This window comes from Benincasa hispida, chromosome 1, assembly GCF_027475165.1.
Source record: "Benincasa hispida cultivar pf3 chromosome 1, pf3_genome.v1.1, whole genome shotgun sequence".
Taxonomy (NCBI): Eukaryota; Viridiplantae; Streptophyta; class Magnoliopsida; order Cucurbitales; family Cucurbitaceae; genus Benincasa; species Benincasa hispida.
Genome location: NC_143478.1, coordinates 42,864,112 through 42,885,962, shown reverse-complemented (window position 1 = coordinate 42,885,962; position 21,851 = coordinate 42,864,112). Strand labels below are relative to the sequence as shown.

The 21,851-nt window shown below is 30.2% G+C and overlaps 1 protein-coding gene across 2 annotated transcripts; it reads right to left on the bottom strand.

Annotated features, from left to right (window-relative positions):
- Positions 1 to 3,736: 3,736 nt before the first annotated feature.
- On the bottom strand, positions 3,737 to 8,016 carry NUDX13 (nudix hydrolase homolog 13). 2 transcript variants are annotated; one of them, XM_039040138.2, is made up of 6 exons: positions 7,469 to 8,016; positions 7,285 to 7,378; positions 5,811 to 5,931; positions 5,635 to 5,718; positions 4,856 to 5,005; positions 3,737 to 4,447 (listed from the first exon to the last, which is right to left on the bottom strand). In XM_039040138.2, the coding sequence occupies exons 2-6, from the start codon at positions 7,353 to 7,355 to the stop codon at positions 4,172 to 4,174; spliced, it is 702 nt and encodes a 233-aa protein (XP_038896066.1). In that variant the 5' UTR covers positions 7,356 to 7,378; positions 7,469 to 8,016; the 3' UTR covers positions 3,737 to 4,171. The 2 variants fall into 2 exon arrangements, with proteins under 2 accessions (XP_038896066.1, XP_038896072.1); XM_039040144.2 differs by lacking the exons at positions 7,285 to 7,378; positions 7,469 to 8,016 and adding an exon at positions 6,700 to 6,985.
- Between the last annotated feature and the right edge of the window lie 13,835 nt (positions 8,017 to 21,851).

Sequence of the window (21,851 nt, the reverse complement as noted above, 5' to 3'; positions counted from 1 at the left end):
AAGTACGATGACCCTTCACAAATTGCTCGTAAGTACAACTAGGTCAAATTACCGTTTTGCCCTTATAGTTACATCTAACTCCTTAAGTAACACTAATCCCTCTAATGAACAATAGATCATAGTTCAACTATGACTTAACCCCTCTCAGGCCAGAAGAGGGTGTGGCGCCACATTGTTCAAGACTCGAAATCAGTCCTTAAGAAAGCAATTTATATACTTATCCCTACCCCAAGGAAGAAGTGAATTCCATCTTGTGTAGCTGTGTTCCCAGCTCCCTAATCAGAAAAATCCTCAAAATGGTAGGTTTGTTGAGTCGACGATCTAGCCACTCTCGCCCATACAAATCAAAGGATCGCCTTATAGGCAAGAGTTCACAACTCACTCAGGATTCAGGTCTTGTTACTTATGATCATCCTGGTGAAATGTAAGTCTCTATTATAAACAGCGTTATATAATGAGGCTAAACATTTCGTGGTTCGGTCTTATACAAACTCCTTTGTATAGAATATTCCTACTCACATGTCTATATATAAATGATCAGGATCAGATCATTTGTAGCACTTTACAACAATTGTAACACCTACAAAGCGGGTCATACTCGTAGTGTCACAAGGATCAGGTATCCAGTCTTATCCATCTACTACAGACCATTTAGGTTATCACTTAAACATGATCCACCGTATGCCTCTACATACATGTTAAGGTTATAAAGATAACCTTGGATATTAGTTTATTGGTTTGTGGTTAATGCAACTAAATTATCATATATTTTATAGGTAATGAATTTGAATAAAATATCATATATTTTATTAAATCCGCAATTAGTTTGTTCAATAATGTTTACAAACTATAGGACCATGCGAGATTTAGGGTATCAATCCTAACAGAGGATGGTTTTAACAGTTGTCCAATGATCTAATCCTGGATTAGATTGATATCTACTGACTATCCCCACTGCATAGCAAATGTCAGGACTAGTACATAACATTGTATATATTAGGTCATCAACAGTCGATGCATAGGGGATCTGTCTCATCTCCTCAATCTTGAGGTGTCTTAGAACATTGTTCCTTAGACAATATAATTTCATGCCTAAAAGGTAATAAACCTCTCTTGAAATTCTGATCGAATATTTGACAAGCATCTTGTCAATATATGATGCCTAAGAGAAGGCTAGCTTTTTGTTTTTACGATCCCTGAAGATCTAAATCCCTAGAACAAACTGCTCCTCTCCCAAATCTTTCATTTGGAATTGGGTCGTTAACCACTGTTTAACATCAATTTGTAGACTTACATCATTCCCAATGAGTAGGATATTGTCTACTACAATACTAGGAAATTGAACTATTAATGGTTTTCTTGTAAACACAAGGCTCATCAACATTTTGATCAAAGTCATAAGATTTGATCACAGTATCAGATCTTATAATCCAAGATCGAGAAGCCCATTTCATTTCATAAATGTAAGTCTCTACTAGCAACGGTGTTATAAAGAGTGACTATTCATTTCATGGTCCGGTCTTATACAAACTCTTTGTATAGGATACCCCTGCTCACATGTCTTCATATGAATGATCAGGATCAAATCATTTATAGTGCTTTGTAACAAATGTAAAAACTACAAAATGGGTCGTATCCGTAGTGTCACTAAGATAAGGTACCAAGTCTTATCCATCTACTACAGACCGTTTAGTTTATTACTTGAAACACGATCCACCTGTATGTCTCCACATACATGTTTAAGTTATATCTAATAGCCTTGGATCTTAGTTTATTGGTTTTGGGTCAATGCAACTAAATGTCAAATAAAACACAACTTATGTTATTAGATAAATAATATGTTTGTACAAATACAATTTACAAACTACAAAACCACGAGATTTAGGGCATCAACCACAATAAAATATGCACAGGCCAATCCTCTAAACTTGAATTTGATGATGCAACAAGGCGAATTCCAATTTTGAACTTAAAGATGAATTGAAGTAGCACTTTAGGTAAACAACACCTCAATATTGAAGATGAAGCATCGAACTTTGGGCGAGTAATGCCTCGAACTTGAAGCAAGCGACGCCCAACACTGATTCTTTAATTAAGTGAGCGAAAAGACGATTGAATTTTTAGCAAAAATATTATATGCATTCAACTTGTATAGTATCATGCAGACGATATGCATCTTCAATTTGTTGTGTCACATCTTTACTAGGGATGAATTTATTCAATTTGTTATGTTGCCTCTAGTATGGATGAACATCTTCAGTCTAGAGTTACGCTCTTTAATGAGAATGAACAACATCAATTTTCAAATGCCACATTCAGGGTGGTATAGTGTCACTCATACTTTTGTGAAAGTGATTGATGGACTGAATGTTGGGAATGTCCTAAAACTTACAGTTTGTATTTACTAAACACATTCTATTTTTGTAAAAAAAAAAAAAAGTATTATTGAGACTTTATTCAATAAAAGTGTTATTGAAATTGCAATTTGTAATAAAATCCAATAAAAGAACCCATGGCTATACTATGTATTATCCAATAAAAGTATATATCAAATTTCCTCTAGAAGCTACAAAAAGTACGTATATATCACAGTATATATAAAAAATAGGAAAAAAAATAAAACTAAAAGTTGAATCGGGTCTGTTGCTCGTCTGCTCTGAGCCCATCATTACTGTTCATGTGCTCCGAGTCCACCGTCGTCATTCATTTGCTCCGAATTCTTCATTGTCGTTCGCCTGCTCCGAGTTCACCATCCCCGTTCTTGTCGTCTCGTGCTCGCCCTGTCGTCAGATCGCACTACGTCATCCGTCTCCCACCTGTAACTCATACTGCCGAAAAGGAGAAAAAAGGGAGAGAGACGAAGAAAAGAGAGGGAGGAGGAAGAAATGGCCTTGAAGCATAGGGGGAGAGAATGATATATATATATATATATATATATATATAACGTAGGTGAGGGTTAAGTTGTAAATACCTACTAATATTAGTGAAAATAGGAAGACCAATAGGTTCATTAAAATAATATGGACCTATTTGTAAAACCTTTTATGCAGAAATCCCTATCTTTTATGTATAATAGAACTCTAAGTCCTAGTTTGGTAACCATTTCGTTTTTTTGGTTTTTGGTTTTTGAAAATTAAGCCCATTTTCTTTCCATTTCTTACAATGATTTGCATATTTCTTAAGTACAAGAGTTAAATTCTTAGCAAATTCCAAAAACAATAACTTTTTTAAAAACTACTTTCTTTAGTTTTCAAAATTTGGCTTGGTTTTTTAAACCATTAGTAAGAAGTAGATAACAAAAGAAGAATTTTGGAAGTGTAAATAATATCTATAGACTTAATTTTAAAAAACAACTATAAACAAAATGATTACCAAACGATGTCTGAATTTTCAGCTTCACCGATTAGATTATAGATTTTAAATTCTTTTGAGTAAACAAAGACTTGTTAGACATAAAATTGAAAATTCAAGAATCTATTATACACATGATTAAAAGCTTAAAATACATATTAAATAAAAAAAATAAGTTCAAAGATCTATTGATCACTTATAAAAGTTCAAAGATCTATTGATCACTTATAAAAGTTCAAGGATCAAATAGATACAAATTCGAACTCATCCTTGATGGTTAAGTAGAAGGGTTGAAGCAAAGAACATGGGCAATGAAATGCATGAAGACAAGGTTGACATCCTGCGTACTTTGGTGAGAGGTCAGAGATGAGATGGAAGGTTACTATTCCCAATAATTTTCCTCTAAACCATTTTCACTAAACAGTAGACACAACAGTTAAAAAAAACCATCCAACTATACAATGTTTGGCTTCTTCTTCATTTACAGCAGCCAGCAGCATTACAACCACCACCACCATCCAAAATCCATCAACATCAGTCAGTAACCCATCAATCCAACTATCTTATTAACATCACTAACAACAAAGCAACCACATAATTTTGTACTTCAACTACAGTTGCTTCTTCTACATACAAACAATCATCCATCATCCAACAAAAACCCAAAAAAAAAAAAAGACCTACCTCCTTTCTTTTTTCTGATAATTTTGCTGCACTTTCAACTTCACCTTCACTTCACAGTTCGTTTGTTCTTTCTCAAAGTTAAACGACTTCACCGCCCACCAGAGATTGATTACACGCCCCGCTGCACAGATTTTCATCATTCAGTTAATGTAATGCCTAGTCTGCAATCCCTTGAAAGGCCTCCAATGCCTGTTGAATGACTCCTACTGTGCTGCTGACCAAAAGGAGGAGGCCTTCCACAGCAGTTAGACGATATCAATGCACAATCAACCACATTTGAAACTGGGCTTGTCTCTGCCGTCTCTTGCCTAGTTTCACCATTTTCGTCTTCTGCCATCACTCGGAGAAATGCTTCAAGTGCCACGCGCATCCATTCGTACCGGCATAGTCTGAATGCCTCTTTAACATTGAGCTGCAAATCAAACACATGCAAATCATTTTTCTTCTCATTATTGGTAGGGTTAGAAACCAGTCTATAGAAAATGATTTTCTAAAGAGTGCAGAAATAGCATCTTATCATCAATTTAAGAGGTGTAAGTCCGAAGTTAATATGTTCAAGTTAGGAAGTCTCTGTATAGGATCCGTAGTTAATATATTGAAATTAGAAAGTCAGTGTTTGGGGTGTAGAGTTGTTTAGTTAGAATTTTTCGATAAATTTTCAAAACAGAGAGAGGAGAAGATGGAGTTCTTTGATAAATGTACAAACTTCAATAGTGAACACTGTTGAAGTTGATAGAATTGAGTTATTTAACACTGACTTATGAAATCGGTGGACCAAACACTCCCAAAGGAGTTAATTTCACAGTAAGTATATACCTACCCATCTCCTATGGCGGTTTCCCTGCTCTGGCCACGACTCAAGCTCTTCTGTAACTTCTAATGCAAACATGTATCCTCTGCATGCTCCCTCCATGCTGCAAATGTCCTGACTGCTTTTGCTTCTAAACTCCCAAACACCGAGGGGATTTTCCTGACAGAGAGAAACAACCCAATTTAGTTTTCCAAATGAAAGAAAGAATACTGTCTTATCAGTGGTATATACCAGGTTACAATAAGCATGGAGTATCCTTAAAATAAGTCAAAATGGATAGCAGTTCTACAAAAAATATACTAACAGTTTTTTTCTTCTTTTGTAACAATCAGTACACAAATAAATCAAGTTGCAAGCAAAACTCAGGTAAACCTCAACATATCTTTCTATTTTGAAATTTTGTCTTACATAACTAAAAATTATCCGGGAGTAGTTACCCCCTTCACTCCATCACTACTCTACCCGTAGTAGTTCGCACGGCCAAATGTTAGTTTACATTTACTTAACATTTCACAAATTCATTATCTGAGCTTCCTGTAAAAGAAGTCAATAACGTGCTATTAGCATCCACCTCATGCCTTGTGTATAAATTTCTTGAGATGCCTACTTATGTTATTCCTAGACTTAACTCCTATGGCTATGATATGGCAACCTATCCTATGACAACCAAACGATGAACATCTGAAAGGTTCTACAACCAACAACCTTGATGAAAATAGTTCAGTATTTGTGAAGAAAACATGCAAAAAGACCAACAATTTCTGCAAGGAAGCAATATATAAACCTACGTTAAGCTTTCCTCTCACTCCTGCTTCTTCCACAGCTTCTCGACATGCTGCTTCCAGGATGGTTTCATCATCCTCCCATCCACCCTACAAAGAAGAACGAGAAACATTGAGATATAATAGAGGCCAGTGATATTTCTTGCCAACACCTTCAACCAAGACTGGATAAAATTATAAACCTTTGGAAACACTAGGTCATCACGATTTGGTGAAGAAACCATGAGAACTTCAATCTTGTTCTCAACGTCACACTGCTCGTTGACTTCATTGCTGTCCTCTATCAGCCTATAAGGTATGCATCTGTTGTGCAGGTGCCAAGGCAACAATTAAGCAACAGATAAGGATTGATTGCTGAGTTAAATTCATTTAAGTTACAAGACCATCCCCAAAATTATGCTAAATGAAACTGCATTCAATACTAAAAAGGCACATCGCCATTCCCATTCAACAGTACACTTAGATTTTCTAAAATTCAAGATCCAAGCAAATTTGAAATTTGGAAAGTCAAGAGAAAATAGAAATAAATCAACCCATAATCGAAGCAATTTTATATTAATCACATTAAACGTTTTATCTATTTAGGGAATTAGGTAAAGTACAAATCTTTGAAAAATTGCGGACAACTACATAAAGCAACTTTACAGACTGAAAAGGAAAAAGAAAATAGAAACACAAAATCCACCATCCACATCACATCATTCAACAATTGATTCACCTGTTCTTCAATCTAGAAATTGTTCCTTTATCTTCCGCTGTTGTCTTCTCATCATATAATTCTAATATACAACAAATTTTGGACTCATCGTCTTTTCACACCCAGAGCAAAATAATATCAGAGAATCTTTCCCATTCTAACATATATCATACTAAAATTTTCATCTTCAAGCATCCAAAACTTATTCTATACACTTCAAATGCATTCATATCATCCCCAACGATATAGTTCCTAAATTTCTCATTTCCCTCAATTCAATTCCAATCCAGGCATATCAGAATGTTTAAAACATGAGTAAAATTATAAACAATTATAATGAAAGATACCCAAATGTTTTCAAATATAATAATTACCGCATGGACTTTTGGCGCATAAAACGAAACATCAAATCACAGCCCGCAATCGGCTTTGGAAAAAATCCATACTGAAAACAACAGAAATCCCTTTTTTCCCTCCTATATCTGAATGCCCACTACAATTCGTCCTTACCCACAAACGAAAGGTTATTAGAGCGGGTGTCGTTGATAACTCTGATATGTCATATGCGTGCTGTGGTTAACGATTTCCACGAAAGAGACAAAATAGATAGTGAAACCCCTTTTGTTGTTCATGTAACAGAAGTCAATAAGAAGACCCACCAAGGAAATATACAATAAAATAAGTAAATATATATAATATATTGTTCCCTGTACCAGAAAGATACAATAATTCCAATTTGAGATGAGCGAAAAGCATATCTGTAGCGCAGAAATTAGAGAAACACAAAACAAATTCAAATGGGCATTTTAAACCGAGGAATTTGCAAAGAAAACAAGACTATTCGTAATAATTAAAGATGAGGAAGGAAAAGTGATTAAGAGGATAGAAGTCAAGTAGAAACAAAAGAGAAGAAGACAAAGAAGAATGCGACGAAATAGCAAAGTATTAGAGAAGAATACCCTGAAACAAGACGAAAATGATCGTCGTATCGCTGACGATGTCGCCCTGTTCTTGCTAACACCGTAGACATAATTAGAGCGAATGTGTAAACCTCTGAGAAACAAAGGAACAGAAAGAAAAAGAGATTGAGATATGGAAACAGAAGGAAACTACATCAAAATGAAATGAAATGGAAAATAAAACCTGGTGGGTGTAGAGAAATTGGGGAGAGTTTGATGAAAGGAACGGCGAAACAATCAATCAGTGTGGCAAAATGGGGTCATTGAAAGATGCAAAAACCGAGAGCCATGCAGGAGAGTGGTGGGGACAGAAGCGGAAACAGAACAGAAACGGAAAGGGGTGTAATCAATGGAAGTTTGTGGAAGTGAGAGAGCATTGAATGGGCGTTTCAATTGACAGCTTAGAACCTAGAATGTGACGCCTTCAATGTCCGTATCTGAAGAAGAAAGAGAAGAAGAAATCAAGAAGAAGAAGAATGGTATCGTGAAGAAGGAAAGAGAGAAATTGGAAAATGGAAGCAAAGGGAAAGGAGAGAGAGATTTCCGCGGGGCCAATTGCATAGCAACGGCGCCCATTTTATATTCCACCACACACCAAACCCATCATTCTCCCCCCTCCTCTACATATTTTCTTATTTTTATTCAATCGATATTTACATTATATCGTAAATAAAGAATTAGTTAAATAAGAATGATAATTTCGACTTAGATGGAAAATTAGAATCTATATATGTGAACGAAAATTGGAATCCGAATACTTATATCATTTCAAATCATCACCACAATCACAAAAGTTTCATTGAATTTTTATTCTAAGGGCCAATTTTGATGAAAGATAAAGATAATATTGCAAATTTAAAGAAATATAGATACTTTTGAAACAAATAGAAAAGTTGAGGATTTTTTTTTTTTTTTTAATAATTTAGGAGGTGTTTTAGATACTGAGTTAGTCGTTATAGTCGGTAGGTTATAATATTCCATGTTTGGGTGCAGACTATTTTAATCTATGATCTAGGTTATAATAGTCTATATTTGGGATTCAGACTACTTGTTTAGATAAGAAATAGTAAATATTGGAATAAATAGAGATTTAAATTAATAATATTGTAGATAATTATAGGTTCTAACTAGTTGTAAATACCACTATTATATTTGAAGCTCAAAACCTATCCTTTTTAATAAGTTCTACTAACATATAGAATGACCTTCGATCTTTTCTTAAGAAAATAATATAATTGTTTTATGAGTAATTGTTTTAAGTAGTAAAACTGTTGAAAATATTTTCAAGTATAATAAAAAAAATGTCACTGTCTATTAGTGATAAACCACGATACATTGTGATAGACATCTATCATTGATACTCATAAATATCTACACGATCTGTTATTAATAGATACTAAAATTTGATTACATTTATAAATAAATTGGTTTATTTTGTTTTATTTGAAAATGGCCTTTTGTTTATTATTATCCTGAGATTTACACTTTATTTGATTTCTCCCCCTTCAAAATTATCTCAAATTTTTTTTACTTGGTGATTGTATGGAAATTAATCTTTTTATTCAAGGGAGTGATCATGTACGTATTACCATTTTGAGGATTAATAGTTAAGAATTGATTCCTACGATTATTAAATGAAAAAAGGATTTTTTTTTTCTATAAAACGTAAAATAAAGGATCAAACTTTCGATATCGATGTTAATAATACAGGTTCACGCTAGTTGAACTATACTCATATTTGCATTAAAAAAAGTTATTAATAACTATGTAAAATTTTATATAACTACGCTTATTTAGATACATGTTACCGTTATTAAAAGTATTAATTTGTTCCTACAATTATTTTGTTTCTATAAATTTAAGAACATTTTCAAATCGAAATTTTAATTTTGTGTCTACTAAAGTACAATCTAGTTGAAGGAACTTATTAAACAATAGACATAAAATTAAAAGTTTTAAACTTTATTAGAATTTCTTAAAGTACAAAGTTTAGAAACACACAAACATGTATCCGATTTTATTTTGAAAGTTTTAAAAACAAAAATTATAATATAGGTCATGTTTGATAACTATTTAATTTTAAATTTTTGATTTTTTAAAATTAAGCTAATAAACACAATCATCTACATTTTAGAAGTGTTTTCAAAATTGAAAAACCAAATTTTGTAAACTAAAAAATTTAAACTATATTCGATAACGATTTAATTTTTGAAAGTTAAGTCTATAAAACATCACTTCCATCAATTGGTTTATAGGTTGTTGTCTAGATTTTGGAACGTTTTCAAAATAAAAGATAAAATTTGAAAATTAAAAGAAAAAAAAAGATAGTTTTCAAAAACTTGATTTTGTTTTTTGAAATCCAGTGAGAATTCAAATGTTTATTGAAATATAAAAATCATGAGTAAAAAACAAGCAGAATTATGAAAAACCAAAAAAGAAAAACGAAATTATTACCAAACGAGACCATAGTTTTGAAAAACTTTCTTTTGTTTGGCTAAGAATTCAAATGTTTACCTCGAAAATATGTGAGAAAGAAATCGTGAGAGAACAAATACAAATGAGAAAAATAAAAAACCAAAAACCAAATAAAATTTGTTTGTTTGTTAGTTGTTTTAGTTAAAAAAAAATGAAATATAATTATGAAATGAATTTGATCGAACATATGGAATTTTGTAAACTCATTTGCAAACAAACTAATAAGCACAGCAAGAATGGGACAAGTTATATTTTGTGGTCTGCCTATCTCCTTTTAAAGGGCAAAAGAAAATTCATGAATTATTGAAAATGAAAATTGGATACAATAATTAATGTGACTTGTGTTTTATCACTATCTCTTTTCACTTTTAAATTGTAATGAGAAAAAGAAAGGAGGGGCCAATGTCAGGCCCCATGGGGCATTAAATGATTAAATAAGGAAATTAGAAAAGCCACAGCCAACAAGATAATAAAAGCTATTTATTTGCTCCTCTACAAAACATATTTATTTGTTTGTTTATTTGGTGGTTGATTTGGGATCATACTATTCTTTGTAGTTTCCAGGAAAGAGTGTGAATTATTATTTTAATTATATATATATATATATATATATAAAGAAAGGAAGAAAAAAAAAACTTTTTCTATCAACCAATAAAATTTTTAGTATTTGGGCTTTAGAAGACAAGATTGATTGTTATCATCTTCTGTTTTATTTCTAGTTTTCTTTATAGATATATATATATATACACATACTTTTTAGATATATTGTAATATTTTGTTGTTTTAGTTCTAAGAAGAAGGCTATATATACTTTTTAGATATGTAATAATAGATTTAAGAGAGAAAAAAATCTTAAATGTTACAAGAAAAAGAAAAAAAAAAGTAATGTGGTGAGACACAATCCCTACAATCATGCATCGATAGAAATTGAATGAAGGGTTCAGTATATAATCTGATATTTCTTTACATCTCTAATAATATGATCTTATCACTTATTGTGAAAGAATTGCGATAGCAAAGATTGTCGTCACTAGCTACAACCAAACACAAGTTTTTTCAGTATGTTTTGTCCTTATTCACATACTTCTTAGAAAAAATTTCTAGCCGTCTCCTAAACAGAAAATTTTACTCCAACTAAAATATATTGTCATACTAGGGCATTATTTATCAAGTACATATATCCTCAAGATCTCTCTTACCAAAACGTGGTATTAAGTTCATTCACGTACTCTTCTACTCAAGAGGCACATGTTCACCAGCTTCTGTTTTGGTTTGTTTCTGATCCATATCACACTAGGAGAAGTTCTACTTTGATATCATCTGCAATGCTACAAGTCTGGAATTTTAAATCCATGTGTCCTAGAATGTCACAAAAGTTACATGGACAATTTATTTTCCTAACAAGATGACTGTATAAGCATATATACGAGATTGAATTGAATAGTATAGAATAAATTCTAATAGAACATATCCATTGTGTGGAACTTTTTGACCTATGCACATGCAACTACAACTTAATTATTAGGCAACCTTTTGATTAAGACATGCACTAATTTCTCTTACTTTGTGGAAAATTCTTTGTTGCAAAGTTTTATTTCCAAAAGTTTGTTGTGCTAAAATCTATATCATATAAGTGAATATAGCTTTTGAGGGGAATAAAGAAAAGAAAATAATATATATAAAGAGTGGGGAATAATGAATAGTTATATGCATATCTAAATACCTTTATCTATTGGGAATGGCACTAGTTTTGGTGTTAAAGAAGAACACATCATGCTTAGACTCATGGAGAGAATTTGAGAGATTCTTGAAGCTTGGTCTCCCCACCTTATTTTAAGTTAGGGGAATATTGTAAATTCATCATGTCTTGTGTTAGGACTCATTGAAGCTAGTCCTTTTCAACTATTCCTTTAGATGAGCATATCTATTTTAATAAGTTTTGTGAAATTTTTTATCCCCAAATTTTGGGTTTATTTTTTATATGGTCGCTAAGTTTTAAATTTATAGTTAATAGATTTCAAAATGTTACACATTTAGTTCTTGGGTCGTTATGAGTTTTAATTCACTTTGGTCCCTTTTGAATTTTAAGGTTTATACTTTTAACCACAAATTTTAATTAAGTTATCGCATTTAGTTTTGGGGTTAATGTATATTAATTATTTTTTAAATAATTGTATAGTGAAATTTTAAAATTGATTTTAATAGTGATGGAAAAATAATGAAACTTAATTAATTGAAATTTTCTAATTCTTAAGTTAATTAATAGACATTAATATTAGAGATTGAAAGTGAAATTTAGTGAAAAATCGAAGTTAAAAGTACAAATTAATCTTGCAATCTTACTAAGGACTAAACCGAAACATAAAATTAATTCAAAATTTAAGGACTAAAAGTGTAATATTTTGAAATATATGGACTAAATTGAAATCAAACTCAAGAACTAAGACCACGTTTACCACACTGAAAATGTAATAGATCAATGAGAATAAAAAATGTAGGCTCCATTTGATTACTCTTAGTGTTGTGTGCTTTGTGTTTTGCATTTATACTAACACATGGGCCCCACATCGAAATTTATAATAAAATAACGTAATTTGATTGATGAATAAAGAGTACTCAATCCCATTACGCCTAAGAATTACGTCATATCATTACCGTTACCATTACCGTTATAGTTACCATTACAATTATTATTATTGTTTCTGTTACAACTGAAAATTTATCAATTTTGACATATTTACTGTTACCATTACCGCTTGACCCTCAGAGGTAGAGGTAAAGGTAGAGATAACGGTAACAACAAATTTGACAAAATTGACAATTTTAAGCAAATGCAATCAAAATCAATCCAATTACGTTTGCAATTCAAACTCATTACAATTGATCAATTAATGAAATTTCATTACAATTACACCAATTTTCATTATAGTTTAGTAAACATAGCCTAAAAGTAGAACTTTTTTAAACCTAAAAATCAAATAGGAATTAAACTCAAAATCTAAAGACTAAAAAAATTATATGTTTTATTTCATCGTGTTCCTTCTAACAATGAACGTATCTTCTATTAGTCATTTTCATTTTTGTTACTTCTATTATGATATTGATATAGTGAGCATTCATGCATTCGATACATTCGACATTTTCTTTTTGCTTTTCATTCTATATTTATTTTTTAATTTAAAGGAAAAATACATTACTTGTTTATTGTTTGAAACAACTTTTCAAAATGTTTGGATATTCCTCTTTTTAATAAAAAATCATTTCAAACATATCCTTAACTTGTTTTGATTTAGTTTGCTTACCATGCTTTCTCGAAGTATTTTTGTATTTCTAAATACTATAATAGTTTTGATATCAATCGCTTTGATATTAGGATTATGGGTCGTTTATGTTGTTTTATGGTAATGAATGAGGAAAAAGAAGCAAAAGAGTTCATTAAAAAATGCATAAAAGTTGTAGGAATAATTACAATTTTTATAAAAATTCTTCCAATATTTATACGTCAAATTCATCTAATTTATTGTTTAATTTCATATTCAAAATGGATTGAAGTATCAAAATATGGATTGATGTTTCATTTTCATGTTTAACATGCGAAAGTTAAATTTGTAGTTATTCAATTTGATCAAGTGCGTATTTATTCATTCATTTTTGTTTGATATATTTTTAACAATTATTTTATTTTATCGAAAAATTACTAAATTTTTATTAATCTATAAATAGTAATTTGTTCCTTCACATAATTAGATCATATAATTGTTCCAATTTTAAGAGTTTTTCTCTCCTTTCTTTCTTATGTTGATCTTGAGTTTATTTGGAAACAAATATTCAAGAATTTTGTTAAACTAGTGGAGTTTGAGTATAGGTTTCAATATTTATGTCTAAAACTTTGAAAATTTTCATTTTAATTCTAGAAAATTTGAAATTATTTTTAAAAAAGAAAATTTTTCTTTAAAATATTATAATGCCCTAAGCCTAAGATTCAAAAATTGATAGCCTAAATATTCTCTTTGCCTCCCCCTAAGGTTTGGTTATCTTTATTTGTATTGAAGAAGACTATCCTCACAAACTAAACAAGTTCTTCCAGTATGTGTTGTTCTCACTCGGAGGTCATCCGACCTTGAATTGCTCATTACTAAGCACCTTTAATATATGAGTTTTTGTGATTGAACCACCTAAAAGAAATGTACACCTTGTTTGTATAGATAATAACTATCAATTCTTTTAATTTTTTTTTCTTTTTAATTTCCATAATAATACTATCATATCGTCAAGATCTCTCTCATTCATATTTGGTCTTTGCTTCATTAATGCACCCTTCCCTATTTTAGTGTGGTAGTAAATTGACGTGACTGTTAATATATATAAAAATTAATTAGTGAATGATGTTAAAAAAGACATTGATAACAGCTTTTGACTTGAAATTAACGGTATAACAACAATAATGTGAATATTCTATATATAAGTGAAAATCAATTGTAAATGTTCTCACCCACATCTTTCAATTTTTATATACATTAATTGTCACATTAATTTTGGACAGTTAAATTAATGGTTGTTACACATTAATTTAACCTTTTAGTTTGAATTAAGGGCGTGTGGTGGGACCCTATACCTCAATTTCCATGGGTAGAAATCAAACGTAAAAGCAAAAACATCGGTGTTAACGAAAATATCAAAATCTTAATTTTACAGAAATTCAAAATAAAATATCGACAAACAAAAAAATTCAAAATTGGAAATAATCAATTCATTATTCCAAATAAGTTAATATATATTAATTATATTATATTTTGATAAATTTTCTTGTATTTTGTGAATTTTTTTACAATATAATAAAAATATGGATTCACTTTGAATCTATAAAAATGTAGAAATATCAATAAAAATATTAATTATAGAAATTTAATACTATTCGTAGAGGGATCTGAAATAATAGAAAAAGGAGACCATGATATTAATATTAGAGAACAGAAGAGAGAGCAACAGTGGGTGGGATGGGAACATTACTAATTCATATTAATATGAAAATTTTTAATATGCATAATATATGTTTTTATTTTCTTATTATTAAGTACGTGTGACAATGACATGATACGGCCCCCACATGCATGCCGACACCCATGAATGCCTCATCACATGCTCAATCCTATTTTATATTTTAATCAATCCCCAACCATATGATATTATATTATTCAACTTTATTAGTTATAGCCATGGTTTCAAATTTTATATACTAATCTTATATTTGTTCAACTTTCAAATTTGCCTTGGGATTTTTCAACATATTCATTTAATCCTGTTTAGTTCTTGTTCGATCCTTTTAACCTATATTTTTATAATGTTATACGTTTTAATAATTAAATAGAAATTTTGTTAAAAAATATTTTTAGTAAAATATCATGGTCTATTAGTAGTAGGTACTGACAAATATCTATTAGTGTCAGTGACAGACACCGGGATGTTTATCAGTATTTATCATTGTCTATCATTGATGGAAGTGATATTTTACTATATTTGTAAATAAATTGGTTCATTTTTCTATATTTGAAACAACCCTTCTAAAAGTGAATTTTTAATTAATTTATTTTCATTTTTGTCTCATTTTATTCAATCATAGGGGTGGGAGAATTTGAATCACAAACTTTCTTGGTCACTAATAAATTATATACTATATGTTAGTTGAGTTATACTAACTTTAGTTATTTAATTTTTTTTAAAGAAAAAAAATCAATTTTGACCATAAACTTCTTAGGTGTATCAATTTTAATATTAAACTATCAATTTCATTAAATTACATCTCAAACTAATGATATAAGTGTTGAAATCTTAATCTTAAACTTTAAAGGAGAAATTGTAAAAACCAACCCTAAAGTATGTGATAATTGCAATTATACTCTCAAACTTTCAGTTGTAAAAATTGAGCTCTCAAATTTATATAAGTATCAAATCGGGCACTCAAACTTATATAATTATAGAAACTATAACAATTGTATAAATTTTAGGATTTAATTTTTATTATTTTAGAGATCCAATTTCTACAACTATTGTAAGTTACTGAGGGTCCAATTTTAACATTTGTCTAAGTTTGAGAACTAAATTTTTATAAGAGAAATTCTGAAACACGATACTTAAATATGACTTTTTTTTAATTTCTGAACCGAGGAGATGGAACCACAACTGATTAAAAGCATCATTTTTCCAAGGAGAATGCTAAGGATATTCTACAAATTCCTCTTTCCAAACAATGTGGAGAGGATGAAATCATTTGAGGTCTTGATACTAAGTGGTAGTGATTGCTTAGCAGATTTGGGAGACGAGAAACAAGATCCTATTTCACGAGTTGGATATCGATTATGAGATCATCTGTGCTATTCCATGGATTGGATGTCGATTATGAGATCATCCGTGCTTCCCTCCCAATCGGGGATAACTACAGGGGCCAAATTGCATCAAATTAGTCTTCTGGCTCCCTCGGGATGGTTCCCTCCTCCCCAAAATGTATGAAAACTAAACATTGTGCTTTGCAATCATCTTGAGCATGTCCAACTTCCTGGTATGAAGTTTATTCACAAATGTGGTGGGATCAAGTTCGTTGAAGTGATGACCATCTATGCAAGGGACTTGACTCTATCTTTTTAATTAAAGAGCCTATGGTCTTGGGGAGGTTTCCTACAATCACATCATCTATCGTCACAACTTTCTAACACACGCTCTTGCGAGAAAGATTTTTAGTGGAGAAAATATCTTCTCTTCTTCAAATTGAGTTACCTTAAGTGATTTTCGTGTATCTTATTGTTGTTACTATTATATAAAAATTCACATAGTTTAATAGAATGTTGTTGTTTGTTTAAAAGGAAATTAGGTAAAATAAAAGAAAATCAAGTGTGGTATAGGACCAGCAGACATAATGTGAACAAGCCCACGATGTAACTCAGAGTATTAAATTGAGAAATTGACCTAATATTAAAAACCTTTTGGGGTCCTTACCCCACCATTTTAATAAAATCATCCATCCACTGCCCATTTTCCTTTCCCCATGTGCTCCAAAATTTCCAATATATATATATATATATATATATATTATTTTCTGTCGTCGCACTATTTATTACCATTTGTTCTTGACATGCATGGTCTCAAAAAGTATATAAATATAGAGTGAAGGAAGGATTTTCCCATTTAATTTCCACTTTATTCTATTTGAAGTATGACCTTGTGTAACAAAAAAAAAGAAAAAGAAAAAAAAAGTTAACGTCATGTTTGAGAACTATTTAGGTCATATTTGTTGGAATTGAATATCGATCGTTTAGTCGTGGATAAATTCACTACTTTGAAAGCAAGATCGGCGCGACCTCGGTGTTAAATCGCCGAAGCCAGTTGCTCCCCAAGGTTAACACAATCCCGATCTTTGACGTGCACTTGTCGGAGTCCAGGTTAGAATCGATGAAAAATTGCTCAGAAAATGGTAGATCTAGAGAGAAAAACATGAGGAAAAAAAAGGCGAAATATTTTCAGTCTCTTTTTTCATAAACTAAGAGTCCTTTTTAAAGGAAAAATAATTAAAGAATAAAAATCGTTTTTAGAATTAATTGAAGAATTAAATAAAAACCATTTTACAATTAATTGAAAATTTTATCTTTCACTAATTAATTCTTGGAGTTAATTTAAACAAACGGTCACAAAACTTTACAAATCTTTAAAGACTCCTTTTTCTTTTGATATGGGTCAAAATCCTAAAGTCATTTCCAACAATCACCACTAATGACTAATATAACAAACAAAACAAAAGGCATTTTATAAAACTTATTTTCTAAGCAAAGTTAGGAGAACAAACTTGAGCATTAATATCTTAACGATTTGAGTTGATGTATAGTGAAGTAGGGCAACAACTTTGTTAGAGAGAGTGAGTTGCCTCTTGAACTTTCAATAACTATTGTTGAGAACCCCACAACACGTTTTACTCCTTAAATTTTCATCGATTCCACGATACAAACATATTATTTAAGGTCATGCACATAGAACCATCAAGTTTGTCAAAGACAAACAACTCAAAAACTGAGCTATGAAAATTTTACAATTATCCATCGTCTATACCAAGACCACCCAAAGGAAGGGATATGAAAATTTTAAAGGTTTTAGTTCTGTCCATCAAGTCCATACTAAGACCACCAAAATGAAAGGCTATGGGCCTTCAATTCTACAAGCTTCCACATAAAATTGATGGAATTTACATATTTTCATACTACAAGCAAGCTAAGTGATAGTAAAAAATAACGTTATAGGGCCAAATTTAATTTAAAAGTAATAATAATACTTTTCAATTTCATGAAATTTAATGGTCAAATATAACAATTTAATCATACATAAACTTTTGTCAAATATAACACATATGTAAGCATGATAATTAAACTTGCTCAAGTAGATCACAATAACATCCCATTTAAGATATGAAAAGCAATACAATAATAACAATAAGACTATTTTCTTATTGCACTTGTCATGAGACGATTCACTAATCATGAAATATTCAAATATATATTAAATATCATGCTCAAATTTAGCAATGAAATAAAATTGTCAAATTCTGATACCTTATATAAAAATTTGAAATATATATCGTTGAGATTAAAAATATAGGAAATTCAACATATATTAAAGTCCATTCAAAATCAACAAGAGAAAACTCCATGATTATGAATTTGAATCAAAATTTTAATTAAATCACGAAAATCTCATTACCATCATCATCCAAATTGACAATAGTTTGAAATCCTTAAAACCATCATACTTAACGATCAATAACTATTAGACCTACACTATAGATTTTATGTAGTGTTGCAAAATCTACATTTCCCAAAAACACAAGCATGTCTAGCAACCAACGTCCACTAATTTACTCAACATAAAGTGAAAAATCAATATGTTGAGCTCTCTCCAAAATTCTCAAATGATGGATGACTTAGTCAACACACCATTTCAAAAATAAGTATAAAATGAAATTAATTTATAAGGATCAATAAAATTTGAAATCACATTCTAGTTCTGAAAGATTCATTCTAAAATGTAAGATTCGAAATATAAGTAAAGCACATCCATTAATCATGTTCAAGCTAAATTGAAGACAACAATGAAACATAGAGATTAGGAGTGTTCAATTAGTCAACAACATAAATGTCTTCACAAAATAGAAAATATCATCTGAAAAATGTTTAATTTGGTGGAATAAATCACTCATCAATTATTTTCAACATACTTGAATCAAATCAAGAAGATATCACTGTCACCAATATCTAAATTGATAGTGACGATTAACCACAAGACCCAATATCATGCTACAAAAACCACATATTTCAAAACTCTATCACAAGCACATAAAACAATCAACATAAATCAACATACTAATTTACTTATTACAAATGAAAATACAATAGGTTGAATTGTCTCACCAAATTTCTCAAATCATTTTGAAAATTAGTACATAATTATTTGGGTCATTATTTTATTAAATTATTCTCCCAAATATCTACTTTTTATTTTTTTTCTTACTTTTTCTTTTCAATTTGAAATGAAAAATTTTCTAATTTCAAATATTCCTGCAATCTAAAAATTAGAAATCAAAACATAATCTCTCTCAAAATTTCTTTCCAACATAATTTAATTTAGTTTGGTGACTCATGATTATACCTTTTCATGAATTAGACTATCCCCCTACCAGATCATCATTTACCAGATTATCATTTACTTTCATAAAATAAATAAAAACATGAGCTAAATAACTATATACACACATGGAACCGCTACAGTGGATTTTGATCTCTCTTTAAAAAAAAAAATATATATACCATTAATTCAACCATGATAGTCCATGTATAATCAAAACCCAATTCTAAAAAATAAGGAACTACAAATAATGAAGACAATTCTAATAATTCCATCCTTTATTTTGAAGCAAATGACATAGCAAACTTTTCAGTGGATCGACCCCCACAAAAATGCAACCAAGAAAATAAAGCATAAAAAGCATAATAATAGCTAATTTAGGCTTCAAATTCTCATTTTGAATGGAACCTATTTGAAGAAATAGTAAATCAGACAAAAATTAAATATCCAACATAAGGTAAGAATATATATGATGAAGAGAATTATAAGATAATTAGTATGGTTTAGTTAATATTTAGATTAGTTGTTAATTTAGAATAATTAGTGTTTAATTAGATTTAATTAGTTAATTATGTTATTTCCTTTTAAGGCTATAAATGGCCACTTTAGGGTTTGTAATGGCATGCTTTTGATCATATTTGAAATAGAACTTATATTCTTTGGAGCGTTTTCTCTCATTTAGGGATGGATTTCTCTTGCTTGGCCATGGATTTGGCCTAAATACCTCAGCACGCTGCATCAATATGTAACAAATTATGAAAAAGTATTTAACAAAGTTGAGAGAGGAATTGAAGAAAAGGTACCAGTGCATCGATTTAACGTTAACTTTCCTTACGACAAATTTCTTGATCTTTATTCCCTCAGATCATGACACCATGAAGATCGGGTGTACAACTTCTCGGATTAAGATTGGGTGAGACTGCGAGGGAAGGAGATGTTTCAATTTTGGACAGATCCGAGAACTTTACAGATTTGATTGACATTTGATAATGATTTCGAGTGAATTCTTGCTTTCAAATTGTTGGAATTGATGTCGATCGTTGTGCCGTAGATAAACGTACTGTCTTGAAAGCAAGATCGACACTACCTTGGTGCTAAATCGCAAAAGTCAGTAGCTCCTCAATGTTAACACAACTTCCGATCTTTGACGTGCACTTGTTGGAGTCTAGGTTGGATTCAATAGAAAATTGCTCAGAAAATAGTAGATCTCGAACAGGAAAACATGAGGAAGAAGAAAATGCGAAATCTTCTCCGTCTCCTTTTTCATAAACTAAGAGCCCTTTTCAAAGGAAAAATAATTGAAGAATAAAAACTGTTTTTAGAATTAATTTAAGAATTAAATAAAAAATATTTTACAATTAATTGAAGAATTAATTTTTCACTAAATAATTCTTGAAATTAATTTAAACAAACGATTACAGAACTGTTAAAAACTTATTTTTCTTTTGCTATGGATAAAAAACTCAAAGTCATTCCTAACATCGTTTTGTAATCATTTGATTTTTGGTTTTTGGTTTTTGGTTTTTGTTTTTGAAAATTAAGCCTATAGATGTTACTTCTATCTCTAAATTTATTTTTTTGTTATCTACTTTTTACGAATGGTTCAAAAAACGAAGCCAAGATTTGAAAACTAAAAAGAGTAGCTTTTAAAAACTTGTTTTTGTTCTTAGAATTTGACTAAAAATTCAACCATTATACTTAAGAAAGATGAAAATCATTATAAGAAATAGGGAGAAAATATGGTTAATTTTCAAAAACTAAAAACAAAAAATGAAATGATTAACAAATAAGACTTTAATTTTTAGTTTTTGATTTTGTAACAGTAAGTTTAAAAAGTAAGGAAAAAAAAACAATGAAAAAAATTAATCGGCCAAATTGAATGAACTCACATTGTTTTTTAAGATAGTTTTGTTCCCCTCTATGTTGCTCTTAATGTCATGAATAATTGTCTCTTAGGATAGGACAAATTACTTACCTGTAAATGCAACACTTCAAACATAAAACACAACGAGCACTACAATATCTAAGTAATTATATAAAATAGATGAAGAATATGAACCATTCTTTATGTTTCGTGTGTATTTGAAACTGATAAAGAAATCACATCTTTAATTTATAATATTTGTGGCCAAAGTAAACTTGATTTAGTGGTATTGACATGTGCTCCATCCTTAGAGGTCGGAGATTCAATTCCCTACTCCGTAATTATTATACTAACAAAATTTATAATATTTGTGGTCATTTAGATATGGTAGCCATATCTCTAGGTATAGAATTATGTCTTTTGGAAAAAAAAAATATACCCTTTCATTAAAATGATGTCCTTTAGCACCTCATGAAGACTTATGTTTTCTAAACATAAAAATAAATTATTTTAAAAAAGTGAATATGTTTGTAAAAATTAAACATATAAACCTGACTTGTACATTTGT